This window comes from Piliocolobus tephrosceles, chromosome 2 (genome assembly GCF_002776525.5).
Source record: "Piliocolobus tephrosceles isolate RC106 chromosome 2, ASM277652v3, whole genome shotgun sequence".
In the NCBI taxonomy this organism is placed as follows: domain Eukaryota; kingdom Metazoa; phylum Chordata; class Mammalia; order Primates; family Cercopithecidae; genus Piliocolobus; species Piliocolobus tephrosceles.
This window is the reverse complement of record NC_045435.1, coordinates 7,777,170-7,796,086: the sequence shown is the minus strand read 5'-3', so window position 1 is coordinate 7,796,086 and position 18,917 is coordinate 7,777,170. Positions and strand designations below refer to the sequence as shown.

At 39.5% G+C, this 18,917-nt stretch overlaps 2 protein-coding genes across 3 annotated transcripts in view; one reads left to right on the top strand and one right to left on the bottom strand.

Moving 5' to 3' along the window:
• Nucleotides 1–18,917, top strand: part of CMSS1 (cms1 ribosomal small subunit homolog) — a 374,148-nt gene that overhangs the window by 112,267 nt on the left and 242,964 nt on the right. The window lies entirely within an intron of this gene.
• Nucleotides 1–18,917, bottom strand: part of FILIP1L (filamin A interacting protein 1 like) — a 294,870-nt gene that overhangs the window by 97,216 nt on the left and 178,737 nt on the right. The window contains exons 2-3 of the mRNA XM_023212020.2: nt 4,024–4,285; nt 3,109–3,282 (exon numbers count right to left, since the gene is read on the bottom strand). Coding sequence (XP_023067788.1) covers nt 3,109–3,282; nt 4,024–4,275 — 426 coding nt within the window. The 5' untranslated portion in view covers nt 4,276–4,285. The remainder of the gene's footprint in view (nt 1–3,108; nt 3,283–4,023; nt 4,286–18,917) is intronic.

The following is an 18,917-nucleotide window of genomic DNA, read 5'->3' as shown; positions in this document are numbered from 1 at the left end:
TTTTTTTTACCCTGTATATGTTGGTGGTTGTTTGAAGGGAATGGGAAGGAAGGCTAGAAGGAATCAGTGCCCTTCATTTATTCTGTAACCCCTTAAGTGGTCTCCCTTCCTCTAGCTTCACCTCCTTGCAGTCTGTCCTCATCACTGACAGCAAGATTTTTCACCAGTGGGACTCCACTCTCCTGTTCAAGGCCAAAAGACCCTTCACAATCTGAACCTCCTGCCACCTTGGCCCCATCTTCACTCCGTATCTTCCCACGTATCCTACCCAACTTTCAGCCACACTGGACTTCAAGCAGTTCTTAGAACTCACCATGGTGCTTCAAGACTGCTTTTTCAATGCCAAGACCTAGAAACCTTTTTTCCTCTTTCACCAAAACTTCTCCTATACATGAGCTTTTCAATGCATATTAACTAAATGAATAAAATTAAATTTAAAAGCTTAATTATACCATTGCTTAAAGTAAGTATTTTAAGATTAGCCCTAGGTTATGCTAATAATACTGAGACTCTTTTATTATAGTTCCTTGGTAAATCCAAAATGTTGTTTTTTTTTTACATATATATATATTTATAAAAATATATAAATATATATTTATAATATAGAAATATATATATTTTTATATATATATATATACACACACACACACACTTTTTTTTTTTTTTTTTTTTGAGACAGAGTTTCGCTCTTGTTGTCCAGGCTGAAGTGCAGTGGCGTGATCTCGGCTCATCACAATCTCCGCCTCCCGGGTTCAAGTGATTCTCCTGCCTCAGCTTCCCAAGTAGCTGGGATTCCAGGCATGTGCCACCACGCCTGGATAATTTTGTATTTTTAGTAGAAACGGGCTTTCTTCATGTTGGTCAGGCTGGTCTCAAATTCCCGACCACAGGTGATCCACCTGCCTCAGCCTCCCAAAGTGGTGGGATTACGGGCCTGACCCCATGTGCCTGGCCCATATTTTCTGTAATATATTTTTTGGAAGAACTAAGAATACCTTAGGCTATTAATTTCTTTTTAAGGTAAGTTCTGTTATAGAACCCTAGGCTGGAAAGGAATAGGAAGTCGAAACTCTTGTGGACTGAGTCCTTGACTCTTCCCTCCCTCTTGACCACACCTCTGCTCCTAGCCCCATCCCCAGCCATGTTCCAGCTCACAGGCTTCCACCAGTTTTTCATCTTAGGTCAGTGTTCCTGTCGTGTCATGTAACTAAGAGCAGTTTGTTCTTCTAAATTACTTTGCCTTAAGAATTAGATAAATCACCTCCAGTTTACCCTAGACATGATTGAGATTTTTTAGATTTTTCAAAAAGAGCATGAGGAAAATAAAACGGAGAAGGGGCTGTTAACACTTCAAGATGGGGGAATGCAAAAGAAGAATAACTTTAGCATGCAAGATGCTTATTCTGATGTAATTAGGGTACAGTCACAGCTGGTCTCAGCGGGAGCACTGCCCTCTCTCCCTTTATTTTCTTCAGCTCTATCTAGGAAAATCCTAGGCAGAATTCCCCTTTACTGTTTATTTTGTAGGCATTCCCCTCTCACCTAGTACTTCCTAGACTGAGAAAAAGGATAGACAACTGAGTTGTGTGTGTGGAGTTATTTTGGCTTCAAGGAATTGCATAAACTGGTAGCTAAGTAGAGAGAAATCCATAAGGGGGAAGTAGAGGAAAGAGAGGAAAATTGACAAATTATGGAGGTGGGAATGTGAGAGGTGTATGTGTATAGGGCTGTCTGTTGGAGGAGTAATCAAAAAAGGTTGGACTTGTAAAGCACGGCCAGATTATGGGTCATTTTCAGGGGCACATTATAGAGCTAGTTTTGCATGTGCACAATAGAATTATTTTGTAATTAAAGTTTTTTCCACCGATTTCAACATAAGTTTGGAATCAAACTGTTTCATTTCACACTTAAGTGTTGAGGGGTTATGCCATTTGTAGAGTTTTGTTAGGGTTATATTCAGAGATTATTAATTTGCATTTGAGCTCACAGGGGCTGGGGAATTTGTGCCTGACACTGTTTCATAGTTAATATGTTGGGAGCCAATTTACAGTTTTAACAGTATTCACTTGAATGCAGCTCTGGTTCCTTTTGTTTAAAATTTGGATTAAAGTGCAAGTCAACAGACTTTGGGTGGTCTCATCCTCACCCCTTAGAGAAGCAGATCCATATGACCAAACTCCTTCACTATTTGGCAAGACAGTAGTCTCTTCTCTCATGAGACACCAAAGACGAGAATAGCAAGGACATTAGAGGTCAGTCCTGAGGTAGGTTGCCAGAGTTTATTTGAGGGAAATTTGTCTGAAACTTGCTTTCACTCTCCAGCCTCAACTCATGTTCCTAGTTGTTTCTTTTCTATAAAAATGAAAAATTATGAAATTTTCCATGAAGTTCTCAGAGGAAAATAGAAGAATAAAATAATAATTCCAAAGGGTTTCAGAAATGTCAGCAAGTAAAAGAGCAAGCAGTACTGCCTTTTCCCCAGTGGTGGCCCTGTTGGGACTGCCCACCTTTGCGGTTGTAATTGCTAGGCACACTTGGTGGGGGAAAGGTCTTTGCTGTCATTAAACTTTGAAGGAAAAAGAAGGTATGCACTCATCTAAAATATATGTTTTTAAAACCTCTATTTCTTGGACAGTTCTTCAGATTATTTCCATTCATGTTCAAAATTTCTATGACATAATACCTCAGCGTTTTCAAAAAATTAACCTCTATGGTTGAACTTTATCTGTTTTTTATTACAGCCTGGGTACCCTGCAAGTTCCCAGAGGGTGTGTGTGTCTGTGTGTGTGTGCACATGTATGTGTGTGCATGTGTGTGGTTTTGTGTGTGTGTGTGTGTGTCTGCACATGCACATGAGGGGGGGAGCATTCTCTGGCATTTGGTAGATTTTTGTTGAATTCAAGAAACAAACCTAGTGGATGCATCCTGTCTATGATTCATTCTTTTTAACTTTCCTGTTGAACTTGTTGTATTTATCTATTTTGTGTAGGCTTTAAGTGCGTTAGAAAGTAAAACTGTAAGGAATCAAAGAGGAGTTACAGATCGTGCTCATCTGCAGGGCTAGTGCTTGGCTGCCTCCCAGGTACACACCCCTGATGTGGTACATACCTCATTCATTGGTTTCTCATAGATGTCCTCCTGCCAAGGGGCAGATTTCGCTTGAAAAGCATCTCTCTGGAGAGCCTCTAACACCTTTTTTGGAGTGACAAACCCATACTGAGCTTCCAGCAAAGCCAGGTCCATTTTTTCAGCCTTTAAAATGCCTATGACCTCATCTCGAGCCTGTAGGAACAAAAAGTGTTTCAGAAAGCCTGCTGTCTCTACTAGCGGTCTCAGCAAGTGATTTTTGTGATAGCTGGCAGTGCTTTCTCTTCTCTTTCAAATATAAATGAATCATATTTCATTTTGACACTTCTGTAAAAAGTATCAAAACTATATCCCTTCATCCTTCTTGTAGTCTAATAACACAATGTTTTAAAAAGTGATTACTATACAACATTGGAGGACTACATTTTTTTATTGTGTTCGATGCAGCTATCATGATATCCATCAACGTACTCGCATTTGGATTTTCAGGGGGTAGGAAATAAAATTCTCCTATATGTGTATCAGCTGTTTCTAGATTTCATGTAGGTTAATAATGCCAGGGCAAGTCTAAGAGCCAGTTCACTTGGGGTACGAAAGCACCTATTGTTTAAACCAATCCTGAAGTCATCTGGCATTATTGCTGTTGATGCATGCACGTGCACTGAAGCTCCTGAGCAGCATGGGCAGAGGGCATGACCTTTCACAACCTGTACGCCAATCACATGTCATCATGACAGCCCCTTTAGATGGGATTAATTGCACTTTGAGTTGGCAGAGGAGAATTCTTTGTATATGTACTTATGCTTTGCTTTCATGTACACACATGTATGAACCACAGATGAATCACAGATATCTATTTCTGAGGCAGCAGGAACACCAAATTCACAAGCAGCCTTCTGTTTGAAGCATGATGGGGATAACTCCAACCCAGCTGACCTGCAGTTCTCCCTCCAGAATGCTGAGGAGAAATAACAGGTCATCTCTTGATAGGTCTTCTGCTTGGTGGCCATTACCACTGTGTGGCTTCTCTGCCTTGGGACATGGAACTATTACATCCGACTCACTGGGGGGGTCTTTGTCTTGCTGTCTGTGCTTCATGTTTTTAGGCCCTTGGAAGCTGTGGCCTTTAGAATGTCTCGGAAATTTCTTTTGGGTTGAGCCCTCGGTGTCACTGCCTCTGGAACGCATTCTGTAAAGCCTGGAAGGAGGGAAGACAATTTGTAACGCTTAATGGAAATGCAGTTTTAATAAGAGTACCTATTACTGCTTTAACAAGTCTGCATTCTTGTTATATTTACCGCAGCCGCAAACTCAATCTTTTTGATGTCTACAGCAGAGAAGGGTATTAGCAGATTCATAAATCACAGTCTTATTTACACTTCTGCTTTTAAAGCAAACATTTAAAAAAATGTGTTCTGCTTTGATTAAGGCCACTTATGTCCATGGGTAAACAGGCTGTGTTTGAACTTCATCCCCCAAGCATTCCACCTCCGGAACCCAGGTCAGACCTCCAACCATGGCCTAAGTGCTTGCTTAAGATGTACTTAACATAATTATAATATTGTAAAATGGTGACTTTGCTAATTCTTCTGACTTTCTTCAGATTTACTTTATAGTATTTCCTTTAAAAATTGTTGGGGGTTTTTATGGGGTTTTTTGTTTTGTTTTTAAAATTTGTTAGCCTTTAAAAGTGCATTAGGACAGAAATGGCAGGATTACTGCTACAGAATTACTGCGTTATTTTGTTTTGAAGGCCAAGTCTAGTATTAAAGGAATGAAGGCTTGGTCCCTGGCTGTATTCCTGTATTCCTGACATTCTTCTAAAATTCTAGATCTATCCTTGGGTAAGCTAAGGGCTTATATTTAGGACCCTCATCTTCAAAGCAGAGACACTGCTACCTAATGTAGTTGGCCATTCTGGAAACAATATAAAATAAATTAATATTTAAAGGATACATTAGCTCCACATCTGATTATATAATCATCCAAATGAATTTATAATAGGAAGAAAAATTCTTCCACTGTTGAAGCTTCTAACTAGAAGAGAAAATATCAGTTGAACTTGTAATTGACTCCAGTGGCATATAAGCAGATTATTAATTTTACTGTTTGTCCCTACAAATCATGAAACTTTCATCATCGCCAGTACCTTCCTTTTAGTTTGTAGTATTTCTTTAAAAATCTGAAGAACTCGGCCGGGCGCGGTGGCTCAAGCCTGTAATCCCAGCACTTTGGGAGGCCGAGACGGGCGGATCACGAGGTCAGGAGATCAAGACCATCCTGGCTAACACGGTGAAACCCCGTCTCTACTAAAAATACAAAAAACTAGCCGGGCGAGGTGGCGGGCGCCTGTAGTCCCAGCTACTCCGGAGGCTGAGGCAGGAGAATGGCGTAAACCCGGGAGGCGGAGCTTGCAGTGAGCTGAGATTCGGCCACAGCACTCCAGCCCGGGCGACAGAGCAAGACTCCCTCTCCCAAAAAAAAAAAAAAAAAAAAAAAATCTGAAGAACTCAAGTGTCCAGAAAAGTGTAGAAACTATAACGAACTGCTACGTGTTACCACACAAATCTACAAAATTTTAATAATTTACTATATATTAGAAAACAGTTTTTAAGTACTGTATTATAGTTGTATTATAACGTATGTATCTCTTCTGAAACCCATTCTCCTCCCTTCCCACTCCAGAAGTAACCATGTACGTTTGAATTTGGTATTTATCATCCCCCTGCATGTTTCATACTTTTTAAAAACATGTATATATATATTACTGAACCATATATAGTATTGCATGTATTCAAACCTTATGTAAACAGCATATTGAATGTATCTTTCTAAAACTTGCTTTTTTCATCCTAGATTATATTTTTGAGATTCTTCCTTGTTCCATTTTAGTTTATGTATTTTGATTGCTGTTAGAGTATTTCATTATATAGTACATCATTTACTTGTTCATTTTACTGTTTTTGAATACTTTTTTTTTTCAGTATTCAAAAAAATGCTGTTTCAAACATTCTTGCACATTTTTTCCCCTTGTGTTAGGTCATAAGAATTCTGTCACAAATCAGCTGTGGAACTTAATTAATACATTGACCCATTGCCAGGCACAATGGTTCACGCCTGTAATCCCAGCATTTTGGGAGGCCGAGGCGGGTGGATTACCCGAGGTAAGGAGTTCAAGACCAGCCTGGCCAACATGGCGAAACCCCATCTCTACTAAAAATACAAAAAATTAGCTGGGTGTGGTGGCCCGCACCTGTAATGCCAGCTACTCAGGAGGCTGAGGCCCAGGAATCACTTCAATGCAGGAGGCGGAGGTTGCATTGAGCCAGGATTGCGCCCTGCACTCCAGCCTGGGTGACAGAGTAACACTCTGTCTCAAAAAAAAAAAAAAAAAGACATTGACCCTCTTTAGGTCCAATGACCTGATCTGGAAGTAAGGGAGCACTTACTATGTGTGCTAAGAATTCTTCTCAGCATTTTCCATGTATTAGCTCATTCAAGTCTCACAACAACACTGTGAGGTAAGGAATATTACTATCTCCATTTTACAGTGAACAAATGGAAGCACGGGAAACTTACTGAAGGTTGCACAGCTAGTAAGTGGCAAAACTGGGATTTGAGTCTAGGAAACCTGGCTCAGGGACTCACACTCTTAAAACTCATGCCATAATACCATTATGCTCTATTGCCCAAGACAAATGCATATATACACGAGTATAAACACCTTGTCCAAAAAATGCCTATAGCCTTACTGAAGAGACTCCTTACAAATACCGCATAGATGAACAATGATGTGTGACAGTAGTTGTCACTGGCTCTTCCCTAGGTAGCCAGGGAAGGGCTCATTTATTGGAGAAAAGCAAAGGCAGAGAAGGGATATTTTTGTGTAGGAATGGGAGGTTGGGGATGTGTAAGAGATAAGATTAGGAGAAACCTCATTGTGTGTATATTTATTTATTTATAAAAATATTCATGTACTACCACAGTATATTATGTGCTCTATAAAAGCATTCAAAAAAAGAAAAAAATGAAAAATTATACATAAATAGGATTTCTAATGATCTTTCCCCACCCCCACTGTATTTTCTTGAACACCTAGGAATATCCTTACTCTGGGCTATAGAAATAATGGAAGGTTGTTACATAAATATATTTAATATAGGTAAATATTACATTCTGCTTTATTTATAGATATGTTCACACATGAATGATAGGGTCATCTATGTCCTTTGTCTTATATTTTTAAGACAAATGTATTCTTCATTCACGTCTCCCATGGTGAATCTGACCTGGTGCTCCACACATAAAGGGCATGCGTTAGGGTGACTGGCTTGCTCCTTTTACTTTGTGCCCAACTGTCTCAGGTACATGTTAGTGTCTAACAAACAACCCCAAAACTTGGATGGAGGCTAAATAACAATGGCTCAGAATTCTGTGGGTTACTCCACAGCTTCAGCTTTCTTACAGAGATTCTGGGCGTGGATGGTCTAAGATGGGCTCCCACGTATCTGACTGTTGGTTAGTTGGACTAGGAGAACCTCAGCTGGGTCCTCTCATCTCAGCCGTATGTGGACTCTCATCTTCCCCGCATGGTGGTCTCAGGACAGCATTCCAAGAACGTGAGAGTTGAAACTCCAACGTCTCATTTGTGAAAGATGTCACAATGTCAGCCCAGATTCAAGATTGAGGAAATAGATTCCACCTCTACATGGAAGAAGATAAAAGGCCACATTGCAAAGGAATGGAAGGAATTAACCGCAGCCATCTTTGAAAAAGTTTGCCACACCCACAGATTCAGATTTCTGTGAAAATCTAATAAAAGTCTAGTTTAAAAGAGGAGCGAAATATATTTGGTTCTTTACTTCTTTTCATTTCCTGGAAGTACATAGGGTTTGATTTTTGTTTTTTCATTTTTACATGATGAATTCCTATGCTTTCCTCTTGCCCACACAGTCCTGTGTGGAACAGTAGCCTACTGATAAGAATCAACTTGTATCCTGCTGCTAATCAATGAGAATTTCTCTGCCCTCATCACCTTAATCTAAGATATCCCTTCCAGAATACCAAGATAATGTAAGCTTTTATTTAGCAGGGTAATTTGCTAAACATTGTTCATAAGTAGTGCCCTTTTAGCTTAAGGCAGCCCTGAGCTACAACAGAAGACTGAATGGAGCTCTGTATACATTCTAGCTTCCTCATCTCACTCTTAAAGTGGGTTAGATGAAATCTGACAGGAAAGCATAGATCATTTGCCAGTGATGATATTCATAAGTAGTAAAAAAAGGAATGACCTGAAACATTTTTATACTGTGTTTGTTATTCTTTTAAAGAGATTAGAGTTTTACTGAGACCACCAATTCTCTTTGGAGGCTGGGGATAGTAGCGTCACCATTCTCACTGATTAATGAAGTGGTGCTCACACTGGATTTGTGAACAGACCCATCATGTGCAGACTTCTGGTCTACTGAGGAGCATATGTCTCTTCATGTTTACAGTGGTGGAGTTTCCTTGCCCCTCTGCCAGTAACCAAAAATGATCAGTAATGAGAAGTAATTAAGTATCTAGAGGAAGCAAACAAAGACATGAATTTCATGATACTCTCATGCTTTGTATTATCAGTGACTTCATTGTTTCTCTTGGCAAATTTTTAATGCATCTGTGCTTGGCCCAGGGGTGCATACTAGTGTAAAGAAAAATTTTGTAATAGCAACAGTGGTTTGGGATTTTCGGGGTACCAAAAAAAAAAAGGAAATTTGCTTTTGTGTATACCAAATAATGATGCTTTATTCTTTATAAAATGCTGACATAGTACCTGGTGAGTTTGCAAGGGAAGAAAACCTGCTTAGTTGTCAGTTTAATGCAGCCTAATGTGTTGTTATCTGTGACTGTCGTAACCATAGAATGATGACCTTCAGGAGTGTAGCCTGGGAATCAGGAAACCCAGCCTCTGATCCCAGCTCTGCCCTTAATTAGACAGGGTCTGTGTTGTTGCTTATAAAATGAGGATATTGGGATAGGTTGGCCCCATGAGGTCATTCAGGCTGGAACAGGGACCAAGGATTGTTTCCCTTGACCTCTACCCTGTTCCTCACCCGCTAATGGATTCCCCTGACAGCAGGATTAGGACCTGAAACTAGATCTTTGAAGTCCCGGGATTTCCCGCTTTAGAATTCTGGGATTCTCTGTTGTCTTGTATCTATGGATACAAATACAGTGCAGTTGGCAGTAAGAAGTAGATCCTGCTTTGTTTTCCTATGTAGTTCCTTTAGTCAGTTTTACTTGGGCTTAAGTTAGTTGAAATCATAGTGGATCTTGGTAAGGATGTGTCCATGCAAGAGGACTAGAAGAGAGTTTGTAATTATTTACTTAATTTATTTACAGGAAATGGCCAAATGTAAATAGAGGTCTATTCTACTCATCACCTTCCTCCAGCAGCCCCCCCAGCCAATCCCTTATTATAAAAGTTAGATTTTAAAAATCATTCTTTATTAATGTTGTATATTAAAAATTACTCTACATAGTTAGGTGCTATTTAGACATACTTTTTAGTCTTCATTTTCCTACTCATTTTTGTTTTAGAATTGTAGATGTGACTAGAGGATATTTTTGCTTGTATCAAGTAAGTGAAAAGCCTCAATAGAAGAAATCATTTTTGGTCTTGGTCATTTAATATGATATTGAGGTAGCCAAGCAAAACTACTCCAATTTAGAGAAAGAAAATAATAATAATAATGATAGCTAGCATGTATTCATTCCTGATCATATATAAGCCCATCCTAAATGCCTTCCTTTAATTAACTCATTTAATCCTCTCAAAAACATTTGTTATTACCTCATTTTGCAGAGGAAGAAATTGAAGCTTGAAGCCTTTTTTTTTTGGCGGGGGGGGACAGATCCCACACTGTCACCTAGGCTGGAATGCAGTGGTACGATCTCGTGTCACTGCAACCTCCTCCTCCCAGGTTCAAGGGATTCTCCTGCCTCAGCCTCCTGAGTAGCTGGGACTACAGGCGCCCGCCACCACACCCAGCTAATTTTTGTATTTTTACTAGAGGCAGGGTTTCACGGTGTTGGCCAGGATGGTCTCGATCTCGACCTCATGATCCGCCTGCCTCGGCCTCCCAATGTGCTGGGATTACAAGCATGAGCCACCTGTGCTCGGCCCGCTTGAAGCCTTTTTAAATAACTTGCCAAAGGTCATACTGCTAAAAAGTGGCAGAGTCAGAGTCAGGCCGTAATTTAGGCAGTCTGGCTTCAGAGCCTACTAAATCACTATGCTGTATCTACTTAGCTCTTATAAAAAGGTATACATAGTAAAGGAAAAATCCTAGTTTAACATTAATTTATTCAACAAACATTTATGAAATGAAGCCCCTACTATGTCAAGTATTGTGCTAGACAATTTTGTTTTAACTAGCTTATTTTCTTTCTTTCTTTCTTTCTTTCTTTCTTTCTTTCTTTCTTTCTTTCTTTCTTTCTTTCTTTCTTTCTTTCTTTGTCTTTCTTTCTTTCTTTTCTTTCTTTTCTTTCTTTCTTTCTTAGACAGAGTTTTGCTCTTGTTACCCAGGCTGTAGTGCAGTGGCATGATCTCGGCTCACTGTAACCTCTGCCTTCAAGCAATTTTCCTGCGTCAGCCTCCCAAGTAGCTGGGATTACAGGCACCTGCCACCATGCGGCTAATTTTTTTGTGTTTTTAGTAGAGATAGGGTTTCACCATGTTGGCTAGGCTGGTCTCGAACTCCTGACCACAGGTGATCCACCCACCTCAGCCTCCCAAAGTGCTGGGATTACAGGTATGAGCCACCGTGCCCAGCCTACCTTATTTTCATATCTGGACCAATCTCCAATTTGTTGAATTCTGAGTATCCAGAATTGCACAAAAATGTGAGTAATGTAAATTCACAAACCCCTAGCCTTTGAGTCTATTCAGTAAAGTTACTCTGTTTTCATATATTGTTTATGTGCAAAACCTATATATTTGAATTCGTAGTTATTTTTAAATTTCATGTGCTTTTCTCAACCACTGCTATCATCCTGAAGTGGCAGGAGATATGTCTTAATAGAAAGACTATGAGATTGCGGAATCAAATAAAACTGGTCTTAAATCACAGCTCCAACATTGGGCGTCTGTGAGCCTTTAAATGTAAAATGGAGATAATGGTACTTGCTAATGGGTTTATTATTAATATTTGGTGAGCACAGGGCCCCTGTTGTTCATGTCTGTATCCCCATGTCCTACAGAGTTGGACCTCAGCAGGGATTTATTGAGTGATTGAATCGTGCAGTCCTCAGCAGAGCTGGTTAGCTCTGAATAGGGGCTGCCTCATGGTAAAGATGATTCATTTGTGAACCACTGGCTAGAAATTTAGAAAAAGGGTACTGAGAACCTACTCAAGTAGCTGTGTATAGACCTCTTACCACATGCCAGGCACTGTTTTAAGCGCTTCAGTTCATTTATCTTATTTATCTTAAAGAATTTTAGCCTGAAGTAAATGAAAAAAAAAAAAAAAAAAAAAACCTGTAGGAAGAGGGTTGGTGAACGTGAATTAAGCGTGGAGACTCTCATAAGAGATAGCAAAGACAAATAAATTAATATCAATTTCAGGGCAGCACTGGTGCCTATAAAAAGCTCAGGAAGTGTGTGTGTGAGTGTGAGTGTGTGCACACGCACACTCATGCTGGGTGGGGAAGAAATGTTAGATCCACGTAACTTACTGGAAATCTCCATTTAATTTCACTGAATTTTGTAAACTTTTGATCATAAATACCCTGATCTGCTATCCCCCACCCCCAGCCCTCTCACAGACACCCTCACATGCATGAAATGAACTGAGTATGCACTACACTACTTTTTTTTTTAAATTGACAGCACCATTAACCATCATTAGTTCTGTTTTTAAGCATGTAACATTTTATTAAGGCAGTGTCATTTAAACTTGGTGTAGGGGAAAATTTTAGACATAAATTGTTTGTTTTGATGGCAAGAAGACTGCATAACACGGAGTGAGTCTGTGCTAACTGTAGGACACTCATGGCCAAGGAACAAAGCTGGGAGTGATCCAAAGCTTTAAGTTTAAATATATTTAACACCGCATACTTTGCTGAGTTTAGAGGGCAGACTGTCTGCTGTCTTTACATTTGCACTTGCATTTCCCCCTATCTTTACACAGAACCTTTAAGCTAAGATTTAGTTCCCTGAAAGGAGAATGGAAAGAGATGTATTAAGATTATGGGGTTCTCAGCAGAGCTGGTTGGCCCCTTTAATATTAACTGACTTATGGTAAATGTGATTCATCTATGAAAATAGTGGCTATAAATAGATGTTAATAGTGCTCAGTTGCAGAACAGCCAGGTTGTGCTCACATGGCCAGATTAGGGGAAAAAATCCTGTTGGGTATTTTATGTGGTCTTTCAAAAAAAAAAAAAAAAAACATTTCCTTTTATTGCCCTAGTCACCCACATTTGAAGACACTAAACTCAGCCAGCTGCAGTAAAGCTATCTGATGGCTAAAAAAAGACAAATTGTCAACAAGATAACCTAATTTAGCAATAAGCTTCCTTGATCTTTTTTCTCCCATTTTCAGTAAAAATCATTGAAATATTTTCTTAGTGATATTTTTCCTTGTAGGGCATAGACAATTCTTTAGACAAGGGATTGGAAAGTGGGGATGTATGATTCAGGTTCATATTCCCAAGGATTCTAAGTCCTAAGAGAAAGTCAAAGCCACAGAGAGAAAATCAAATAAGAGCTTCAGAAGGTGATGCAGTAGTCACCTCATCCATCACCCAGAGTATCAGGCACTCAGTATTTTCTGTCATCACCTGCTCACTTGTTATGTACCTGTGAGTGTCCCAAAGTGCTTCCTTGTTGTGAGCTGAAATCCAGCTCCCAGGAACTTTGGTTTATGTATCCCGGTTCTGCCTCCAGAGCTAAAGCAAGCCAAGCTACTCTTCTTGCCACAATGTAGTCCTTTAACCAAAAGGACTCTATTCTTCTTTATTCCAAATGAAACACTCAGTTTCTTTATCCATTTCTTATACCACCTAGTTTCAGTCTCCTCCACCCACAACTCACAAACACATTTTGATTGTGCCCCTTCAGCCCAGGGTCTTTCTTAAAGATATGCATGGGGGGCGGTTCCAAGATGGCCGAATAGGAACAGCTCCAGCCTCCATCTCCCAGCGTGAGTGACACAGAAGACAGGTGATTTCTACATTTCCAACTGAGGTACCGGGTTCATCTCACTGGGGTGTGTTGGACAGTGGCTGCAGGACAGTGGGTGCAGCCCACCGAGCGAGAGCCTAAGCAGGGCATGGCATCACCTCACCTGGGAAGCACAAAGGGGAAGGGAATTCCCTTTCCTAGCCAAGCGAAACCGTGACACACAATACCTGGAAAATCGGGTCGCTCCCACCCTAATACTGCACTTTACCAAGGGTCTTAGCAAACGTCACACTAGGAGATTATATCCTGTGCCTGACTCGGAGGGTCCCACGCCCACGGAGCCTCCCTCATTGCTAGCACAGCAGTCTGAGATCTAACTGCAAGGTGGCAGCGAGGCTGGGGATGTGAAGGACCTCTTCAAGGAGAACTACAAACCACTGCTCAATGAAATAAAAGAGGACACAAACAAATGGAAGAACATTCCATGCTCATGGATAGGAAGAATCAATATTGTGAAAATGGCCATACTGCCCAAGGTAATTTATAGATTCAGTGCCATCGCCATTAAGTTACCAATGACTTTCTTCACAAAATTGGAAAAAACTACTTTAAAGTTCATGTGGGACCAAAAAAGAGCCCACGTTGCCAAGACAATGCTAAGCCAAAAGAAAAAAGCTGGAGGCATCACACTACCTGACTTCAAACTATACTACAAGGCTACAGTAACCAAAACAGCATGGTACTGGTACCAAAACAGAGATATAGACCAATGGAACAGAACAGAGCCCTCAAAAATAATACCACACATCTACAACCATCTGATCTTTGACAAACCTGACAAAAATAAGAAATGAGGAGAGGATTCCCTATTTAATAAATGGTGCTGGGAAAACTGGCTAGCCATAAGTAGAAAACTGAAACTGGATCCCTTCCTTATGCCTTATACAAAAATTAACTCAAGATGGATTAAAGACTTAAATGTTAGACCTAAAACCATAAAAACCCTAAAAGAAAACCTAGGCAATGCCATTCAGGACATAGGCATGGGCAGGGACTTCATGTCTAAAACACCAAAAGTAATGGCAACAAAAGCCAAAATTGACAAGTGGAATCTAATTAAACTAAAGAACTTCTGCACAGCAAAATAAATTACCATCAGAGTGAACAGGCAACCTACAGAATGGGAGAAACTTTTTGCAAACTACTCATCTGACAAAAGGCGAATACCCAGAACATACAAAGAACACAAACAAATTTACAAGAAAAAAACAAATAACCCCATCAAAAAGTGGGCAAAGGATATGAACAGACACTTCTCAAAAGAAGACATTCATGCAGCCAACACACACATGAAAAAATGCTCATCATCACTGGCCATCAGAGAAATACAAATCAAAACCACAATGAGATACCATCTCACAGCAGTTAGAATGGCAATCATTAAAAAGTCAGGAAACAACAGGTGCTGGAGAGGATGTGGAGAAATAGGAACACTTTTACACTGTTGGTGGGACTGTGAACTAGTTCAACCATTGTGGAAGACAGTGTGGCTATTCCTGAAGGATCTAGAACTAGAAATACCATTTGACCCAGCCATCCCATTACTGGGGATATACCCAAAGGATTATAAATCATGCTGCTATAAAGACACATGCACACATATGTTTATTGTGGCACTATTCACAATAGCAAAGACTTGGAACCAATCCAAATGTCCATCAATGACAGACTGGATTAAGAAAGTGTGGCACATATACACCATAAAAAGGATGGGTTCATGTCCTTTGTAGGGACATGGATGCAGCTGGAAACCATCATTCTCAGCAAACTATCACAAGAACAGAAAACCAAACACTGCATGTTCTCACTCATAGATGGGAATTGAATAATGAGAACACTTGGACACAGGAAGAGGAACATTACACACCGAGGCCTGTTGTGAGGTGGGGGGTTGGGGCAGGGATAGCATTAGGAGGAATACCAATGTCAATGAAGAGTTAATGGGTGCTGCACACCAACATGGCACATGTATACATGCGGGATGTAACAAACCTGCACGTTGTGCACATGTACCCTAGAACTTAAAGTATAATAAAAAAAGAAAAAAGAATTAAGAAGCCATTGAAGTAATTACTATAAAGCTTCGACAATATTGTGGGAAAATATGAATGATATAGTACTAACTTAGGAAAGCATGATCCAAATTGCCTGTACATTATGATTTTAACTATATAAAATGTACATACGTGTATATAAAGGCAAGGAAAAATGGAAAAGTGAAGTTAGTTGATATTTGAATACACTGAATTATGTTTCTCCTTTAACTTTTTTCAAGATTAGCCTGGTGTTATATAATACATTTTAAAACAAATGAGTAAATAATACAAAAAAGATATGAGTGGAATTGGGTATAACTTCCCAGATATTAAACACAACTAAAGCAGTGAATTGGTGAAAGTATATACTCAGGGAAGATCTTAGCAGCTTTTCTGATAGTGGTTCTGTTGGAATTTTAAGTATGGATCCAAAAATTTGATAGTAGGTGGTTAATGAAAACTTCTTGCAGTTTAGTTTATCACGTGAATGCTTGTAATGATATCTTTCGCTTGTGTGTTTCTTGATACATCAGGAGACAGGATATTATTTCCCCAGTTTGCAGCGTCCTCATCTGCAAGATTCAGGAATCTTCAATAACTTTACCTTATAAACAATAGACTAGAGATAAAACACTAGGTATTCTGACTTTTTTTTTCTCTCTATGTTCATGCTAAATTAATTGACATTTACACTCTTTTTAGTTTGGAAGTGTTCTTTGGTTTCTTGTTTTCTAAGTGCTGCAGTCAGAGAAGCTGCTGCGCTGTAGATACAGAATAAACAGCCGCTGATGAGGTCCAGTAGGGCAGACTTACATCATGGCTTTTCTTAGCTATGTGTTGTGAAGAAAGGACAAAAAGAAATGTAAAAATCTTCAAGTATAAATAGTGATTTATCCAAGTTTTCCATTACAAATCAGTGACTCTTTAAAGATTCTTTTCTCATTTAAGGTTGAAACAGGACTGAGAATGTTTTCCAGATCTTTGTAGAATACAGCAGAAAAAGGAAATTATTTTTATGTAGTCCAAGTTAGGTTTAAATGCATTTTTAAATGCCACACTTCCAACCCTAGATCAGAGCTCTTGAAAATCATATGATTCTTTTAACAGTTTTCAAACTACATCACTTTCCCTGTTTCTTCCAACTCCATGCTCTGGTTTTTCTTAGAAGTACAGTGATATTGAGCCAGCCACTTAACCTTTCTATTTTCTTTCAATTTTTGTCCATTTGGACCTTGGAGCCAGTTTTGTCCAATCCCCTTTATACTGTAACCAAATCCCAGCAAGGTTAACTGATGTGCCTATGGTCATCCCCTGAGCCAACACCAGAAGGCAGGTCTCTTGCTTACATCTCTGTTGCTCTTTCCATTGCATCACTTCTTGTTCATAGGCCAACCCCTGTTTCCTCCAGCTCTAAGAAGATGTGAATCCTAAAAGATAAAAATGTACCTTTCAGAGCACCTGAAGTTTCCTACAAATTTTTATTTCTGTGAACCATCTTCCTTACCTTTTAGGTAACAATAGGTCACCCTGAGCACCTTTTGGCCTCCTCTTGCCTAGGCCAACCCAGCATAATAAGGACCTTGCGGTAAACAGTTGATTCAGAGGAGGTCAAGCGTTTCCATCTTTACATTCCAACATGAGGTCTTCCCTTTCTTTCATCTAAGGAACTGTGACTAGAATAGAGATGGGTTGTTGTAGAGAAGATGTTGCAACCCTTAAAGTGCCTTGGGCAAACCCCAACTTCTAAGTCATTTGGTTCCCCTTTCCCAGCATCTCAGGTATACTCCATTTATCTTTGTATAACTGGCAGAAAGTTGAACAACTTCTTGCCTCTGAAGCATATAAGTTTAGTCTGAAACATTTACACTTTCTCTTTTTAGGGGAAGAGAGGGAAACTAACTTTTGTAAAGCTTCTGTTTTGTGCCAAATAACATGATTCATGCTTCCTATTCCTTACGTCTTTTTTTTTAGACACATGGAGTTGATATTATTCTCTTCATTCTACCAGTGAAAAAACTGAAGTATTGTAAAGCTCACAGCTTATTATATTAATAGTAGAAGTACAGGTTCACGAATAAATACAAAATACTAGAAAATACTGTAAATAATGTTCAGTGCACAAAGTGTTTTGGGAGGATTTGAGAAAGAATGACTAATTCTGCCAAAGGGCCTTAGCACAGCCATCCCAGAGATAAGCTTTATGTTGGAGAATGAAAAAGGGTGCCCAGGCCGTACGTATAGGTAGCAGGTGGATGAAAAACACAGTAAGTGGGGAATATCAAATTGTCCCTTTGCTGAAGCACAGGAGGTATTCAGTGGTGAAAGGTGAGGGCAGAAAGGTCAACTGTGGATATGCGTCACAGGGCTGTTTATAATAAGTGAGATGAAACAACCACGTATCCAGCAAATAATAGGGAATAATTAAATGGATCTTAGAATATCTGTGCACATATTCTGTGGCCAGTGAAGCAGCCAGTAAAAGTCAAGATTTCAAGAAATATTTAATAATGTAGGAAAATATTCGTAATTTGTAATAAGTTAAAAAATTTGGAAAAAATTTGATTTATCTATTACATTGTTTTCACATTTGTGAGGTATTTTTCAGAAGAGAAAAGGGGATGAATGAAATAAAACCTTGAAATTTATCAACAATGCAATAGCATGTTGCCTTGATAGCAGCTGGTTTGATTATCCATGAGGGGAGAAAAGAAGACTAAGGAAATTTGAATGTAGACTATAAATTAGATGATATTAAGAAGTTATTGTTAATCTTATTAGACGTGTTAATGGCATTGTGTTTATGTGAAGAATATGCTTTTTATTTTTCCAGATGCATGATGAAGTATTTAAATGTGAAATGACATGTTCTCCTGGGATTTACTTTTAAATACTCCAGAAAAAAATAATGGCAGGTGATAGAGGTGAAATAAGTATGGCAAAATATTGAGGATTGCTGAAGATGGGTTAAGAGTACATGGGTTTTATTCTTCTTTCTACTTTTTGTATATTTGGAAATGTTCATAATAAAAGATTTAAAAGAAAGCACTAGACACATAGTACTGGATACATAAACATTTTAAGAAGTGGTTTTCTTGGCCGGGCGTGCTGGCTCACTCCTGTAATCCCAGCACTTTGGGAGGCTGAGGTGGGCGGATCACCTGAGGTCAGGAGTTCAAGACCAGCCTGGCCAACATGGTGAAACTCGTCTCTACTAAAAATGTAAAAACTAGCCAGGCATGGTGGTGGACGCCTATAATCCCAGCTACTCGGGAGGCTGAGGCAGGAGAATTGCTTGAACCCAGGAGATGGAGGTTGCAGTGAGCCGACACAGTGGTGCACTCCAGCCTTGGCGACAGAGTGAGACTCTGTCTCAAAAAAAAAGAAAAAAAAAAAGAAACAAGATGTGGTTTTCTTAAAAGAAAAAAAGAGGCCGGGCGCGGTGGCTCAAGCCTGTAATCCCAGCACTTTGGGAGGCCGAGACGGGCGGATCATGAGGTCAGGAGATCGAGACCATCCTGGCTAACACGGTGAAACCCCGTCTCTACTAAAAATACAAAAAACTAGCCGGG